The following is an 18,285-nucleotide window of genomic DNA, read 5'->3' on the forward strand; positions in this document are numbered from 1 at the left end:
TATGTGTTCCGAAACCCTAATAAAGTAAAACCCTAAGACCACGTTTGGTTGCAAGTAAAGGAAGAAAAAGAAAAGTAAATTGTCATTTGGGGAAAAGAAAGCGTGGTTCCTGCACCATACACACGATCACTTGAATTTACCATTCAATCCTTATACTACCATATCAAAGGGTGTAAATTCATACAAAATATTGTTTAATTGGAAGCGAAATCATATATAATATATTGTTTAACAAATGGTAAGGTAATACTATCAACAAAATTAAATAAATAAATTATATCACACTGATATTATATTGAACATCGAAAATACTTTGTATATGTAAATAGAATTATTAAAAATGAAGAATTTTAGAACATTTACCTTAGTGATGTTCGACAAACCACAGTGATAGAGGTTTAAGCAAACCACATTGATAGAGGTTCGGAATTAGCTTGAGAATTCGCAGAGCATAAGAGAGTATTCAATGTCAGTACCAATGGTACTCTGTCTGGTATTCCATCCTCTATTAATAATATTTTCCCTCAATCTTAATTTTTTAATTAGGATTTCTTTAGACTCAACTAAATAGAGGAGTAGTTATTTTAAACTACATAACTGTATTGTGGCCACCTATGGTGCGAATTGTAATGGGACCCACCCACTACGATTTATAGTACCAAATAAAAGCAATACGATAATAATATAATATATTTGTGCTAATATATTTGTACCAATCGATATTCAATATGATAAGTGTAATGACATAAATTTATTTGCATCGTATAAGACCTGTCAAACACCATTTTCATATCAAATTGAAGACCTTAACCAGGTCACCAGTGCAAAATTGCTACCACCACCAGCATCCCTCTCGAGATTTAAAAAAAATATAATGAATCCGTTTTAAAACAATCAAATTATCAAATGCTTACACCAAAAAAAAAAATTTATCAAGTGGATTTTTCTTTCAGATATTTAATATATATATTACTAAAAATTTCCAATGTATAACAAAAATTGATTTATTCAATTTTTTTTTCATGAAATTAGTTAATTATTAAAAGCTATTGACCTCACTACCAAAAAAAAAAAAAAAAAGCTATTGACCCTTTTTTTTCTTTTTTGGGAAGGGGGGGTTTGGGGCAGAATTTTAGTCCACCCCATGAAGTACTCAATTTATTAGCCAGACCTCTATTTGAAAGCATATATCAATTATACTCTTTGCAGTAGGGAAATTAAGTCAAAATGATAAGAATGCCTTCAACAAAAAAAACCTTACACTTGATTCATCATTTTCCCTTTACCATTTGTAACCATTCACCTTCTTTTATTCTTGTGTCTTCTAAATAATTCTACAGGTGTAAATGAATAACCGAAATTTGCTATCAAATTCGCATCCGCATCAGTTTAGCCGTATCCGTATGATTACTAATAGTATACGGATATGGTATACCGATTTTCTACCGATTCAGTTACTTATTTTCTTTTATTTTTCTTGTTTATATACTTTTTTACTTGAGATATGAGATTGTTTTTTCTATAATTTTTACTAAAATAATTTTATCACAAAAATTGTAAAATTCTTAAATTTCAAACATAGCTTCACAAATAAAATAGTAAAGATGTCAATAGGTAGTTGAAAATTTGTATTCAATCTATATTCATGCCAATTTAAAAGATTCTACTTAAGAAAATAATTATTCAATTATCATCCAAATTTGTGAAACAATTGAGTAACTCAGATGTGATTTGCGGTAACTCAAGGGGTGGTACTGAAAAATTAATTTTATTCCTAAAGAGGGCAGCGGGTTAGGGTCATTTTGATGGTCCCACCAGACAACAAACGACTCGTTTGAAACTTAGAAGTGACTAAGAAGTCAGAACTTAGAAGCAACATTTAAAGTATTGGTATTGAATATCGTATCGATCAGGTGATTTTAAGAGACGTATCATCTTGTATTGAGTATTGTATCGCCCTGGTTAATGTATTTTAGTGTAATTAATAGAGAGACGTATTGAAATGTATTGTATCGATTTGGTCAAATATAGATATGTATCGACTAGTATTATGGGATACTTAAACTTAGAAGCATACACTTCTAAACAGATTTCTTCCTGGAATTTTTTACATGTTTTATCACCCAAACTCCCAAAAGATTTATGTTGTCACATTGAATTATCACAGGGAAGAGGGTACCCCTAATTATGGAACAGAAACATCTCAAACTTCTTGTGTAGTGTAGTATTTATAACATGCGATCTACTCTGCAACTGACATTTCTCTTTGACTGTCTTCCATCAAAATCTAGACAAGTTTCCACACCTCGAACTCAGCCTCAGAGCTCATTGTCTTCTCTTTTAGATATCTGTGGCAAAATAGAGTTCCTTCAGCAAATTCATGCCAGGTTTATCCTTTATGGGCTACATCAAAACTCCCATCTCAATTCCAAACTGGTTGATAACTATGCCACTATTGGTCATCTCGATCTCTCTCAACAAGTCTTCAGTTCCATAGAAGAACCCAATTCTCTTCTCTATAACACGTTCCTTAGAAATCTTTGGAAGTTTGGAGAATATGAAAAAACTCTTTTTCTTTACCAGGAAATGATTATGAACTCCATATACCCAGATGCATTTACTTACCCTTTTGTTGTGTTCTCCTCTTTCCATCTGCGAGATTTTGAGTGTGGGAGAAAAGTCCATGGGCATGTGATTAAATTGGGTTTTGATTCAGATATTAATGTTAGTACTGCTCTGCTAAATTTATACAGGAATTGTGGAGAAACTAGGGATGCTCAAGAATTTGATAGAACCGTTGTTAAGGATTTGAGTTACTGGAATTCTTTGATCTATGAGTCTTTTCAAAATGGAAATCCGGAGAACTGTTTTATCCTTTTTGAGAGGATGAGACTTGAAGGTCTTGAACTTGATTCAGTTACTGTAGTCAATCTTTTGAGATCAAGTGTTGATTTGAATTCTTTGGAAGCTGGAAGATTTGTTCATGCTTTAATTGTCTTGAGCAATTTAGAAGGAGATCTAACAGTTAATACTGCACTTCTAACAATGTATTCTAAATTGGCCAGTTTGGAAACTGCAAGATTACTGTTTGAGAAAATGCCAGAAAAGGATTCTGTTGTATGGAACTTAATGATCTCTGCTTATTCAAGAAATGGATGTCCAGTGGAAGCCCTGAAACTGCTTGTTCAGATGGGAAGACTAGGCATCAGAGCTGATTTGTTCACAGCACTAGCTGCTATTTCATCTATTGCGGATATGAATTCTCTTCAATGGGGTAAGCAGATCCATGCCCATGTGATTAGGAATGGTTTGGATTACCAGGTATCTGTGCATAATTCATTGATTGAGATGTACGGTAAATGTGGGAATGTGGAATCTGCACGGAAGATCTTTGATTTGTTATTGAACAAGTCTATTATTTCCTGGAGTTCAATGATCAAAGGGTATGTGAAACATGGTCAATATGATGATGCTTTGTCTTTCTTCATCAAAATGAGAATGGAAGGAATCAAGGTGGATTCAGTTACAGTAATTAACATCTTACCTGCATGTGTAAATGCAGGAGCATTAGAAACTCTACAATACCTTCATGGGTACTCCATAAAACATGGTTTAAACTTTGAAGTCTCTGTGGTTACAGCATTTCTAATCAGCTATGCTAAATGTGGATGCATAGAGATGGCACAAAAGCTTTTCAGTGAAGAGAAAGTTGACTCAAAAGATGTACTGTCATGGAACTCTATTATCAGTGCATACTCTAAGCATGGGAACTGGTCTCAATGTCTGGAATTGTACAGGCAGATGAAAGATATGAAACTAAGGCCAGATCGAGTAACCTTTCTTGGGCTGTTAACTGCTTGTGTTAATTCAGGCTCTGTGAAAGAAGGCTGGGAGTGTTTCAAAGAGATGACAGAGACTTATGGTTGTCAGCCCAATCAAGAACATTATGGTTGTATGGTGGATCTTCTTGGGCGTGCTGGGCATATCAAAGAAGCTTTAGAGCTTATAAGAACAATGCCGATTCGACCAGATGCACGGGTCTGGGGTCCATTGCTGAGTGCTTGTAAAATGCACTCTGAAACTAAAGTAGCAGAGTTTGCTGCCGAAAATATTATAGCTATGGAGCCTAAAAATGCTGCGAACTATATTTTACTCTCTAACATATATGCTGCGGCAGGAAAATGGGAGGGGGTTGCTAAGATGAGGGCTGTGCTTAGAGATAGAGGTTTGAAGAAGACTCCTGGCTGTAGCTGGCTGGAGATAAATGGAAGTGTACATGAATTTCGTGTTGCAGATCAGTCTCATCCAAAGACAATGGATATATACGGCTTATTAAGAAATATTGAACTGGAGATCAAATTTGATGGAGATATGAATTTAGACTTCGAAGCATGCACCTTACAATCAGTGTGAAAAACTTTTTTCCTTCCTTCTATTTGCTTGAGAGTAAGTTCATTTCTGATGTCATATCCAGTACTTCTACAAGCTCCTACAGCTCTTTTTTAGTTCGATCATAGAGAAACAGATATCCGAAACTCTTCAAATATTCAATCATGGAGTACATTCATTTCTGCAACTGCTACTCTCGATCACCGGTGCAACCTTTGGGGGGCCAGAGAACTGTTCAGTGTTCAAGTGTATCCAATGGTTTGTTAGGGTTGCTTTCTCGTGCAGGATCCCATCCCATTAAAAAAGAAAAACACGTGTAACATAATCAATGAAGCTCATCTTATGTAGAATATTTTATTAGTATTCTAACAATGCACACACCCAGAGAACCCCCCTAGTTCAACTCCATTCAACTACAATCTGGTCCATCCAATTAAGAAATGATAACCAACTATGCCTCAAGATATTTCATTAAATAACAACCAGTATACAATTTATCTACATAGCCACTGCTAAGTGCTGATCAGACATGAACGAGTTACAAAATGACTAGCACGGTCAGCTCCAAAATACAAAAGAAAAGGAAAAACTGGAAGTCAGCAGCAACGCTTTAGACTGCATGGATTACTGTACAAGAGCTTCACATTTGATATCTCACGTTTGAGTAGGGAATTTTGATTTCAGCCTTCAAAAGATCAGTTGAGACGTCAGTGCCTTTTGCCTTGAATGTGTTTTCTGTGGATTCAAGCGCTCGAGAAGCTTGCAGAGCCATTTCACTGTGCAGTCGCAGACAAGTCATTGCCATCTACACAAATAGTAATATCAAAAGTTCTCAGTCACCATAACAAACATCAATTGGTAGTGGTAAGTAATCACAATAAGATTTTCACCAAAAAAAAAAAATTAATCAAAATAAGATGGATCCAAATGATTGGTTGGGGATACAAAAAGATTATAAAAATCAAGTTTTAAAAGCAAGCAATTGGGAAGATATCATTGATTTTACCACTCAGCCCTACTGAAATAAAAATCCCCTTCAGGAAGATCTCTCTATGTACTCCCCCACTGGCCCTTGAGCTGGTGCATGAACTACAAGACCAGACAGATCTCTTGTACATATAAGAATAAGTGTAGGCATGCTGCCAGAATGCCATCTATTCCCCCCTTCCCCCCCCCCAACCCCCCCCCCCCCAAAAAAAAAAAAAAATAAATAAATAAATAAATAAAACCTACAAATTGGAAGGGGAAAACCAAAAAAAAGGCTGCCAGCAATTCATCCAAAAACCAAAAAAAAGGCTGCCTTCATAACTATAATCATTTACATACAGGGAACTCTTGTGATCAGATTGGTGAATTAAGAAGTGTAACCTTCTTTTAGTGTCCTGTTGTCTGAATCAATAAATGCAGTTCCTGTGAAACAATTTGATTTGTGATAACTGAAGAAAAAGCTAACTGACGTAGACCAAACTTTCCCTTTCCTAGTTTGTAATTTCAATTGTACCTCCAACAATAGAGCTTTGGTTATACTTACCATTGAGCATTCATTATCTGTATCTGATTCAACAATATGCAGAGCCCACGTGCGTATCCATTCAAGTCCTTTAGATAATTCAGCATTGCCTTCAATCAAAGCAGATGCTACAAAAGAGGGATGAAGCGCCACCAAGACGCATGAAGCTGCAAACAGCACTGATCTTCTGACATAGGCTTCCACATGATGCGAAACCTCCCTGGATGGAACAGAAAAAACATCAAATAATCCGAAATATATGACACAAGGTTCCAGATTTAGTTATTAGGCATGGGACTCTTCTACCAATGGCAACTTAGTAATGTGGTGTAGGTTCATAAAGCAGTGATTTCCAGCAACTCAATGGATCCAACCCAGAAAATCTGCAAGCCAAAAACAGCTTCCTCAAAAGATTATAGTTGTCCTCCTTGTGGCTATGTATTAACCAATCAAGTTAGTGTTCTTCCTTTTTAGGTGTCATGATTGAGTGTTGGGTACAATATCCCAAAGATGGTACACAGGAGTGAAGGATCCCCTTACATCATGCCCACACCACATATACCAGAATGCCATTTGTTGCCATTGCTACTGAAACTCCCCCCTAATATTAAATTGGTTGATATTAAACCGTACCTAGAGCTTAACATATCAAGAAGGGCAGGAGCTAAAGCCATCGCCTCAGGATGCATGGCTACACATCTCATACAAACACCGAGCATATGGATAAGTTTCCCAAGAACAACGAAGTCCCCACCAAGCAAGTCAACACCATGCCTCTTCTTATCATACCCCTGCATAGCTGGAAGCATAAATGCAGCTGCATATAGAGGGAACTCATTTTTTGAATATTCCAATGGGTTTTGCTGCATCCTTTCAGATTGGAGGCTCCATCTACGTGACTTGCCAATTTTTTTCTGACTAGGTTTCAGTGGAAGATTCCTCTCATAGCGATATGACCAGTTCAAAGAAGTTTCTGTTTCGGAGGCCTCTTTCCAAGGGCCTGCTCCTACCGGCCCCTTGCTTGGAGGTAAGAACCATGGCTTCTCTGAAGTAGATATTAAGTTCCCTTGCTGATGCCTTGGTCTATTGGTTATAGCATGAGCAAGCTCTTCTGCTGCATCACTCATGACATCAAGTATCAGAATGCGTTGACTGATATCCACATTAGGTGAATACAATAATTTATTTACAGCAGCAACAGATTCAAATGGACGTGTAACAAGCAACGCAACCAGTGCTCGTTGCCTCTTTTCTTCTGCTGAATCTTCCTCTCCTTCAACGGTGAGATCAGAACAACGGACCTGCACTAGTGTTCTCACAAGATCATCAGAGACATGCTGAAGTTCATCAGGTGATGCTCTTACAAGCTTCTCAGCAACATCAAGCGCCCTTTCCACCTAAAATAACAGAATTAGTTAATAACAAATTTTTATTTTTTCAGCACAATTCCAAACAAAACGAGTCTAACATTTTCCATTAGAATAGTCCATTAGTTAGTGATGATAAAGTGATACTACTGTGCATTTAGTTCACTAGATGGACATGCTTACCCTGTTGTGGTTCTTTTAAGACCACCCACAGAATAGTCGCCTAGAAGAAGCCAACGTCAACCAAATAGGATCAAAAAACTACATGTCCTTATCCCAACTAAATGGGATAAGCTAAATGGGTCCTTGCTCTCTAATCAGCTCTTCAAGGTCATACTTGATGAATCAACTAAATGGGAAGAAATTTGTCTGGAAAGGGTAGGGTAAGTGTTTAACATATTGCTTTTATCATAAAGGGCTTCAATTTTCCCCTTTTTTTGCACTTAACCATCATATGACAATCCCATTAGATTAGTTTCCCACATTTCTAGGGATGCTGCAAGTGTAGGTTTTAAATTATCTATCTTCCCAAGACAATGATATTTATCATCATTCAACCTTCTTTACCATCTATTCACCAGAGAGTATATTAGATTTACACTTACACTGTCTGGATCATCAGGTTTGCGTAATGCTCCAACTAGATCAACCAGCTGGGATAATTTCATTTTCAAGTCTCCATCATCATCAGACAGGTCATATGGTTGCAATGATGAGTCACTTAAGCATTCAGAATTCTCACTGTCATTATCATCATCATCATCTTTGTCTTCATCAGAGTATTCATCATATAGTGTCGCTGGGTCAACAATCTCATCTGGATCAACCAACTTTAATTCAGATTTCTTGTGCCTATCCTTCACACTGTTATTTTTCCGACCATCAGCAGCACTGCTGACTCCCCTTTTCAGCTCAGAGACACGACTTGTCACTTCGTTATTAGCCTTTCCTATGCAATCTGAACTAGCTGGAACTCGTTTTGGTGGTTTATTGAACCCAAATTCCCAGTCGATAGTCCCCTCACTACAACTGTCATCAAGGTAAAGAGGATTTTTCGGGTCTACTACTTTAGAGAACACTAAAGCTACACAACTAGCCATTCTCCGTACTAAAGTGATGGGGCTCTCCAGTCTACCTACAAGAAGTTAAAGTGATGGTCAGATATAAGAATGCAACATAATCTCTCAACGGCAAAGGTACTAAAACAAACAGGGAAGTCAAGAAATCTACAGCTAACTCCCTGAAGGATTAAGGGCATCACATCCTTGGCTGTTTCTAGTTCTTCTTTTGACATCTGCTCCAAGGAGAGGCCGACAGCCGCAGTAACATCTGAAACTTCAGTTAAGAAGCTGCAAAATGTGGATAATAAAATTTCCAAAGAACAAATAATGCACCTAACTAAGTCTAGTTATTTTCACCTATTTATGGGTGAGGGGTGGGGGAAGGGAAGAGATTCCGAAATTCCAAGTCCCATTTTCCTTTGATGGATCAATTTACAGAAATATATTAAAGAGAAAGAATTCAACTCAACATGCTTATCTCCTACTGCTTATAGGTGGCATACTTCAGAAAAGAAACTACAAGTGGTACTCCTGGAAACAAAGAGTACATTATTCTAAGTAAATTACATATCAAATTGATGCTAGATATCAGACTTTTCATGAAATTGAAATATTGTGCAATTTATATATTACTGAACGAAAAAAAGTTGGCAATACAAAGAAGGATACATGTTTGTTGCTCCATTGCAGCAGATTGTACAAATTGACGTTTAGACCAAACCCCAATCAGACGCTGCACTATGTCTATGAGGCTTTGAGTATTTTGACCTTTCGTCAATGAATCAGAACTTGGTGGGCAATCAAGTACAGCAAATTGAAGAATCCACCTCAGGCAACAGAGAGGAAATACTTTCCAAAATAAAAATTTGTCAACAAAAATAGCTCTGAAAAAGAGAAATCGTCACAAATCAACATGATGACGCTGTAAATAAAACCAAGAAAATGTAGGTAAATATTGCTTTCACATAAAAATGGGATTATTCATAGACAACAGCATTAAATAGGATGCATCAGCAACTTTATATTCTACAAAGCAACCACAAAACAAAGATGTCGAACATGTAAATGCCGATCACAAGACTCCAACAAGAGAATATCTTTCAAGGTACCAAGACAACATGATAGTTACAGCTAGGAAGGACATGCATCATTGATCACGTGATAGAAGTTTGTGCCATTCCGCTAACAAATGTTTTACAATGAAAAGGAACAGCTGGTGCATGAATTGGAATTACAGTTATAATGCAACACCTGCTACAATCATAAAATAGATCTTAATCTCCAAGATGTAGAAATAGAAGACTGTAGGCTCCCTTCTTCATAGAAAGCATGAGATTGTCACGGATACAACATATTAAAAAACGAATTAGCCAAATTTGCCTGATGTAATGGCAATCAAGAAAGCTGCATAAGTAAATATATTCCCTACAGAAAAGTGGGCTAAGCCAACAAATCTTGCTTGCACAATGGAAAGAGCCACTGGTTATCTCTCCATCAAATCAAATTAGCCAAAGGTGTGCGTTCATGAGCCCGTGCTAAAGTTTCAATCAATTCCTTGCCAATATCCACGCCAGGATATTAAGAACATAAATCCAGTAGCCAAATAAGATGTCCAAATAGGGAATCCATGCCCAGACCAACAAACTATATATACCAAAAGGGTTATATCCATTGATAAGTTGCAAGAGGAAAGATGGTGATTAGGAAATGCAAGACTTTTAATGGAATGTAAGTTGCATCCTCAGTTGGGTTAATAGATGTACCCGAATCTTCGTTTTCCATAAATTGTATTTGTTATCTTATCCTGAAGGGGAAACGCTAAAGTTTTTTGGAGTCTAGATTATAGTGAAACTCTCCATGGTATTTGAACTTTTATTTAAAAATAATGTATTGAGCACCACTCCATATAGCCTGCTACAGAGAAAAATGAGAAAAGGGAAGAATGGAGAACCGTGTCAATACATCTCTAACAAAGCTCCACGACCAATTAAGAGCTGTTTAGGACATTAGATTCAAACACAGCTTTACATAGGCAAACAACCAGACTTGGATTAGAATTTTTAGATTCTGTCACAACTTTGAAAAATAGAAAACTAGAGTGGTAGGCATGTAAAGCAGAATATACTCAACAATCCCAATTACACTAGGAAATTGAAATCAGAATTACACAAGAAAAGAAGAGACATAACTCCAGAACCCACATATTTGGCCTTTGGGACTTCTTCACTTAGGCTTCTCATAAGGTCTGACTTATCTTACTTTCCCTATTTGGACCGACTATTAGAGTGTAGGAAATTAAGAGGTTCTAAACATTGTTCATATTGCAAATGCCAAGGATAGTCGACTTCATTGAATTTCTAGTTAAATGCTTTTCTTTTTTCTTTTGGGCTAAAAGTGTCTAAGTTGCATGCTAGCTGGAATTTCTGGGAATGTAAGTTTACGAAGATTGTGACCTATGCACTGAGACAATTGAACCCATCAATCTAAGTGGCGTAATTAGCTCTACTGCATCAGACTTAATCAGTAAGAAAATAGCTGGTAAAATAAGTTATAGCTTCTATGCCACACATTTAATAGTATGATATAGATATTCCAGAAGTAAAATGTTCATAACTCACTAGAAAAGTTAAATGATCAATGAAACTAGATCATGCAACAAGAAACACTTGGAAAGAACTGCCTGTGTGGTTCACCCAGACACCCACTCACTTCAGAGAAAAGAGTAAACAACTGAGGAAGCAATATGAAAATTCCATCTCTCTAAACTACACATTTGATACCTACTCCCCTTAAACTTTCTTCTAACCTTGTTTGTGTTTCATAAACATTATCAATTGATGTTTGTGATTAGCTACGCAACAATTTAAATGAAAATTTGATAAAGCAAGAGGAAAGATAGTGATTAGGAAATGCAACACTTTTAATGAAAAACGGATGCAGCAATGCAGAAGAGGTAAGATATTGACATGGAAACCAAGGCACAATTTGTTTCACACACACATACGAAAAATAGATGGGCACAACCTCATTGAAGCTTGACTTCTACAAGTTCGATGAAACAATATCCATAAGGTCCAGTAAGCTTCAATATCAGTAATATGTTCATATGCGAGCTGACGCAATAACTGTTCGGACAATCTTTCCACAGCATGCAAGTCCTTTATTGTCCCCATTATCATAAACCAGAACTGGAAGTTAGTTTTTGATCTGAACAGATTGTGGTCTATAAAATTAGCATCTGATGATATGCAACCTCGAATAAGTCCGAGAATACGAGGGATCACTTCTGCTAGCAAAATATCTGCAAATACGTGTTTTCTTTTTAGTGAATTTAGAAACCATAAGACAAATAGTAGAAAGAAAGTAAAAACAATGGAATGCCAAGTCTAGTTATGCATATCCGATGTTGAACAGTTTCATCTAATATTAAACTAGTCCAAGAGATGTGTAATTAATAATAATCAGCTCAGCATATCAATCTTCTTTGTATATTGTTGTCCTTTATTGGAGGACTAAGATGACCTGCCATGTGGTGCAAGCCTGCAATCTATCATAAATAGTAATTTTGCTCAGCAATGAAGTTCTCTAGTTTGTTTGAAAAGCACTCAGATCAACTTCTAGTTGCTGAAAGATCTCTTAAACTCTTTCCATAGAGTCAGGTGCTGTGGGCAGCAAGAGCCTGCCATGTTCATCAATTCTCTGATACCACTTGATATCTGAGATTTATGAGAGATCAACCAGAAGCCAATAGCAAAGATCTTCAATAAATAAGCAAGTGCATATGTGCCAAAACAAGGTGAAAGTTAGGGTTGTTTGGGGTTTCATTAAGGAGCTTGAATGGTGAAGTCGAAAAGTTAACCCAAATTTCAGTTCGTCTTTGGGTTTAAAAAAATTGAATTGAAGAAATCCAGGGTAGGTTTGTAAGTCGGGGATGGGGTTAGGATGGAATTTCAAACTTATGAAACTAATCCCAACTGAAATGCACTCAGTGTGTGCCCCCATTAACCATCCCCTTCATTTCCCAGACCCCCCCCCCCCCCCCCCCCCCCCAAAAAAAAAATAAATAAATAAAAAGAGAGCAAGAAAGGGAAATTTCATTAAAGCATATAACCCCAAGTCAACTTCTTTTTTTGTTCTCCCCATCAAATAACTTTGAAGTATAAGTAGCATAAAAACTTTCATCCTCAAGGACTGGAAAAAATCAAATCCCGCAGCCTGGCCAAGCCAAAATAAGTTTTTGGAAAACAAAGGCTAGAAACAAGTTCTAAAGAAACAATTGTGATTTTTCAGCATCTATTGCTCTGACATGATGAAAGATTAATATAACAAAATCTCTGTTCAGTTCTAAGCTTAATGGATTAAAAACAATTGTGTACTAGCACAACTTTTTTTGAAGAATTAGTAATGAATCTTAATTACATAACTACAACTATCAATATTATTAATTATTTGACAACATCAACCCAAGTAAATGATTAAAAAAGTTAAAATATGAAGAGTGAAAAAGCCTTGTTTGACAGATTAGTTTGGGAGCTTTAACACTCTAAAGAATGCCATACACTTTAAAGAAATAGACAATACACATCTAGAAAAAATCATCTCTATCACCTAAGCAAACCAAGTGACACTAGTTCTCAAGGCACCTGGATGCCAAGGGGATGGGTCACCTAGGCTTTACTAACAACAATTTGGCAGGAAAAACAAAAAACTTGTCATGGAGAAAAGAAATTGCATACTCTGAAAGGCACTTCAAAGGGTTCAGTTCATTTAACATCACCTGCAAATCCCCGTCGACAGATACGAGAAAATGTTTCCCCTATAAATAAGAAGACCCCATCAAAAGCACATTGATCCAGTGCCACTCCATTGTTACATAATATAACCGACCTTTCTTCTGCTCCCGTAAGAAGCTGAATAATGACTTGCTTAAAGAACCGACTATGATAACCGTCAAGAATGGACATTGATGAATAGAAGGAACAAAAAGACAAAAGAAAGAATGAAAAGTAACTAGTCCTTAGAAAGAACTAAATAGCCAGGAAGACAAAGAATTGGATATTCAACATTCATAAGTCCTATGCTTTATCAAGGATAAATTCATTAAGCAGCCTGGCAAATAAAATGTGATTCAATTTTCAATTATGTATCAAGCTTCTAGCCTCACTAAATTATTCAAATAAAAATCTTCTAATAAAACATTTGTGGATACTTGGAAGAGAGTGCAGCTGGGGCTCCCAATCGAGCCTTGTCAGGAATAGATGCAACCAGCTGTGCAAGCCTAGAAGCGTAGACTGAAATGTCTGGTTTGAGTAGCTTATTAGTAGATATTTCTGATGAGCAAGAACCATCAAACTCTCTAGCCATCTGCAGCACGCCATTGTTGTCGAGCAAACATAGCACCAGAATTCTATTATAGGAGGAAATTTATTAAAAAAAAAAAACAAAAAAAAAATCAACTGTTGGCCATTACAATTAGGCAAAGCAATATGTCAAGAACCAAGAGAGTACATTATATCTCAACCTTTAAGTAATATTTATTCTGTTTCCAACCGCACTTAATGTTATGTTTTACCTATTCCTTTTCAATTCTTTTGGGAGAAGGGGCAGCACGAGGTGGGAGTGCTTGGATACAATTTGATGCAAGACAACCCCCTCAATAATACAAAAAGAAAGAGGTAACAAATTCTCAGAAGTTCAATGATATGTTTACAAAGCTAAGGCATACAGTCACTTTCATATTCATAGAAGGGCCATATTATTTACTAAAGTACTAAAGTTCCATTATGTACCCCTCCCCAGATGTCATACATATGCCAAACTAATATGATCTTCTCAAAAAACAGAATGAAATCTCAAAGAATAAGTAAAATACAGATGATGCATGTACAACAAAAATGTAGACAATACTAAAAGGTAGCCAGATACCTTTCCACATTTGAGCAGACAGCGTTCAGATCATTATCTTTTTTACTTCCACTCTTTAGAAGAGCAGGAATTATAGCCTCAACAACCTCAGAAGGAGGCCCTTTAATAAAGAATGAATCGTACACATGCGCCCGAGCAGAAAAAGGGAAACAAGCTAACCAATCCAAAGCAATATCTGCATGCACAAAAAACATAGGGCATGACCAACCACAGACATATAAAAAATGACAGCGAAAAAATTATTATTTCTCCAACCAGGCTCCAGATATCAACTAGATCATTTAAATCATGTTTAACCATCGGCTCTCAAACCTGAGGCCATAAAAGTCGGGCGGGGGGGTGTCCACAAAAATTGTTCTATTGAACCTAATTTCCATCTCCTATTTTCAATAAATACAAGCCAAACACATAAAAAAAGAAGGTGATATAGATGACAATGTTTTCACAAAGGATCAAACTAGATGAAATGGAGAGATGTGTTTGATCGATGCATTCCTTTAAAACCTAAAAGGAAACTTTATAGGACAGTCATATAAGTAGCTATGATGTATGGTGCAAAATGTTGGTAGTTAAGAAGCATCACATACACAAACTCTGTGTAGAGGAAATGAAGAAGCCGAGATGGATGAGTGGAAAAATAGGAAAGATAAAGTAAGGAATGATTGCATTATCGCAGGTTTTGGATAGCTCCAATACATGTTACAAGAAAGTTGCTAGAGGTGGCATGGCCATGTCAAAAGGAGGCCTTTGAATTCTCCAATACAGAGAAAGTGGATTCACTCCCTACTTCCCTATTACTGAAGGAACCAAACGAGCTCAGCACTGACGTAAGGTAACCTTAGGAGAAGTTCTGGAAAAAGATATGCATGGCTTAGGCATGTGTTTAATACGAACTTGAATAGAACTAATTGGAGGACAAGTATCCATGTAGCCAAATCACATTTAGTTTGATATTGATACAACAAAACAAAATTATTTGGTAGAAACTGGACAGAAGTTTATGTAACAAGGAAACTTCAGTTTATGACACCAGATTTCCTTGTCCCAAAGGGATCATACACTTATGATTTCTACCCAAAGTAAGGGGGGGGGTGATAAGCACTATTGAAAAGATAATGTTCACAATAGATGCCACAGTAGACGTGCATTTGTGTGTTTGTTTTGAATCCATGTGCATGTATTTGCGTCCTTGTGTTTTGTTTTGAAAAGATAGTGTTCACAACAGATGCCACAGTATATGTGCATCTGAGTCCATGTACATGTATTTGCATCCTCGTTTTCTGAGGGAAAATTTATTTTACCGACCAATACATAACAGTGAATTCACATGAATAACAAAACCGAAAAGGACGTAGTTATCATACCATATATTAAAACCCTAGCCAGAGTGGGAAATGCTGCTCCATGGTAGAAAACATTCCACCATTCATCCCTCTCAGTAGGAGAAGGAATCTTGCCACTGAGTAACTGAAATATCAAAAATAGGTATTAGAGTGCAAGTCTAAAAGAAGCAGCACGGTGAACCATTTCTACAATACTAAATGAACCAATTCGATCGTTTATATAATCAAAGTAGTTTCTCCTATATAGCGAATATAGCGACAATGGAAAAAAAATTGAATTGGAACCAATACAAAAACAAGCAAACAGTAACTTAAACAAACCTGATTCCTGAAGCGGCTATCAACACACCCTGAAATTTGAACAACATTTGATTAAATTACAATATTGGAGCTGATTTTATAGTAAAAATAACTACACAGGAGATGAAAATTTCGATTTTCTTAGAATGGAACGAGAACTTAGTCATATATTGAGATTCAAAATGAAGAATTAGTTACAGAAGACACAAAATAGTCCAAAATCAGGACTAACCTGAAAGACGAGATGAATCAACAGGGAAAAGCTGAAGTGCAATGGAGTGTAGCGAACATATAACTTGGTCAACATGTTTTGCTTCTCTAATGGTAGATACAACCTCTCCAACCTTGTCAAGAATCTCCGATTCAAGCTCTTTCTTTTTTCTCGTAGACTCTTCCATCACTGCTAAGAATTCAGGATTCGAGTTATCTTCTCTTCTCTCTGTCCCTTGGAGCTCCACACCAGGAAAAACGGAAACGCAACGAACCCCGACAATTGGTAGTTCCCAGTTCCCACACTGCCAGCGAAGGGCTACACTTACACGCCCAGAGGGTTGTCACTTGTTAATCGACCGAGTTGGGCTGGGTTTTACAAACCCGGGCAACCCTAATTCTTTCAACTCAGCCCAACCTAGCCCAGCCCAAATCTGGTTGACCTGAATGAGGTAGTCCAAGGTTGTGTTTCAGGTGGAGAAGTTAAAGCCCAGATCTTATTCAAAGCACAGAGCTGATAAGAGCCTCCTTGGGTTGGATGGGTATGAGTTGGGATCTTCTACGTGCAAGGTTTGAGGATTTTGAACTTGTCACACCCCTCGACCACACATTTAGAAGGGCCCACCTTTGGGAGCTAACAAAGTGGGTGAAAGATGGACTCCTGCCTGTATATGTGATGGAGAAGTGTGAGGGGAGCACAATCTTCTACCTGGCTTGGGTAGAGGATCTCAACTCTAGATTGACACCCTTACCCATGATGATCGTGGAGATGGATTATCATAAGGCCCTTGTCAATTGTGTACATGTATGACAAATTGGTCATTACTATTCCGTAGCTTAACAAACTATTTAAGAGTGAGATCATTCATTTAAAACATATCATCTGTATGAAAATTCAATTTTAGGGTGTCATTGCTTTTCAAATACAAAGCGAGGTGTCAATGTTTAAATGTCTTTGTCATTGGTGATGGAGCAACTCTTTTAAAAGATCCTTCAAACTATTTTCTCTCTCGGGTGAACTATGGGTCTTAATGATGGTCTAGCCATCCAAAGTAGTTAGAGATTTCCCTCCGCCCTTCTTCTTCAGTTGTCATCAACTTGATCACTAGGATTGGGGCTTATAGGCCCAAGGGAGGGAAATGGTGTGGAGGAACAGAGATTTGAACTTGAAATCTCTTTGATCTCTCTCATTACTTCTACATGAAAGGTTGTGATCACCATTCTGCCAAAAAAACATTTACTAGTTCAAGTTAATTTTATAGAAAGAGCTTATTATAATATAAAGAGGAGACAGGATAATATAAATACTCCAAGCAGATCCGAATCCTTGACCTTTTACTAAGAGGCGTTGTCTTTTGCCACCTAAAACCAACTCCTAGTGTAAACTAATTGAAGTTCTAAAACTTGTTGACTTGATTCTATTTAATTAAGCAAGAAAAACAATGGCTCATTATGCTTCACTTTTTGGCATGATCAGCATGCCTTATTGGCATTACCATATGTCACAATGTGATATCATCTCTTGTAGTCATCCGAAGAAAACAACCTTTTATTTTAATTTGGTTTTATCCAATTTTCCTACAACTAGGAAAAATTTTCTTTCTTCCTATTATCCAAGTTATGGGAAGGAATTTCAAAAAAAAAAAAATTATGGGAAGGAAAGTGCCACGTTTTGTATTTTGTATAACATTTTGCAACATTTATCACAAAAAAAATCGAAAAGATAGATGGGTGAATAATTTGGTAATTTGATTTACTAAGTTCTAAAACTTCTCAAAATTACAAAATCTAACCCTTAATTGAATTAAAATTTACAAAAAGAGTGTCTTTCACATTATTGGGTAAGAAAAATGAGACTCAGCTAAAGAATCCTAGCCTTGTTCTTTGGTTTCCTCATCTTTGGTAGATAGATCTATCTTCTAGTTCTTGTGCATTATTTCATCGCTTAAGAGCGAAAAACCTAACTTTACGGTAAAGTCAACAAAATATGGTCCAATTCACCTGATTGCTTCATAGTGTATATTTTATATATGAAATAATTATGAGTATATCATTGTAAGAATTATTTTCCTATCAACCTTCAACACGTGTTCGAACTTGCAATTTTAAGTCAAATTGCTGATATCACTTAATGGATTGTTAATCATTTTACAAGGTCAAAGATGTTGTTCAGACCAAAA

General features: G+C 36.6%; 1 protein-coding gene and 1 pseudogene across 3 annotated transcripts; one reads left to right on the forward strand and one right to left on the reverse strand.

Annotated features, from left to right (window-relative positions):
- The first annotated feature begins 2,145 nt into the window (after positions 1-2,145).
- LOC149000979 (pentatricopeptide repeat-containing protein At4g19191, mitochondrial pseudogene) lies at positions 2,146-4,689 on the forward strand (annotated as a pseudogene).
- A 60-nt stretch (positions 4,690-4,749) lies between these two features.
- EMB2423 (telomere length regulation TEL2 family protein) lies at positions 4,750-16,401 on the reverse strand. Of its 3 annotated transcripts, XM_089140081.1 has the most exons (13): positions 16,128-16,401; positions 15,917-15,945; positions 15,617-15,719; positions 14,253-14,427; positions 13,537-13,734; positions 13,105-13,265; positions 11,352-11,628; positions 8,997-9,211; positions 8,497-8,595; positions 7,872-8,401; positions 6,533-7,296; positions 5,921-6,119; positions 4,750-5,194 (listed from the first exon to the last, which is right to left on the reverse strand). In XM_089140081.1, the coding sequence occupies exons 1-13, from the start codon at positions 16,291-16,293 to the stop codon at positions 5,030-5,032; spliced, it is 3,081 nt and encodes a 1,026-aa protein (XP_088996207.1). In that variant the 5' UTR covers positions 16,294-16,401; the 3' UTR covers positions 4,750-5,029. The 3 variants fall into 3 exon arrangements, with proteins under 3 accessions (XP_088996207.1, XP_088996208.1, XP_088996209.1); XM_089140082.1 differs by lacking the exon at positions 15,917-15,945 and having other exon boundaries at positions 16,128-16,298; XM_089140083.1 differs by lacking the exons at positions 15,617-15,719; positions 15,917-15,945; positions 16,128-16,401 and having other exon boundaries at positions 13,537-13,691; positions 14,253-14,329.
- Positions 16,402-18,285: the final 1,884 nt, after the last annotated feature.

The sequence above is a fragment of the Hakea prostrata genome, chromosome 11, assembly GCF_041222555.1.
Source record: "Hakea prostrata isolate BN-2017 chromosome 11, UWA_Hpros_2, whole genome shotgun sequence".
NCBI classification, from domain to species: Eukaryota; Viridiplantae; Streptophyta; class Magnoliopsida; order Proteales; family Proteaceae; genus Hakea; species Hakea prostrata.

What these genes read in the sequence shown, in the direction of transcription:
- EMB2423 (XM_089140081.1), bottom strand. Translation starts at nt 16,293, where the DNA reads ATGGAAGAGTCTACGAGAAAAAAGAAAGAGCTTGAATCGGAGATTCTT. An exon ending in AATCCTTCAGGGAGTTAGCT is followed by an intron (nt 8,402 to 8,496) that starts GTAGATTTCTTG and finishes AACTTCTTGTAG; the next exon opens with GTAGACTGGAGAGCCCCATC. An exon ending in CAGATAATGAATGCTCAATG is followed by an intron (nt 5,195 to 5,920) that starts GTAAGTATAACC and finishes CTATTTGTGTAG; the next exon opens with ATGGCAATGACTTGTCTGCG.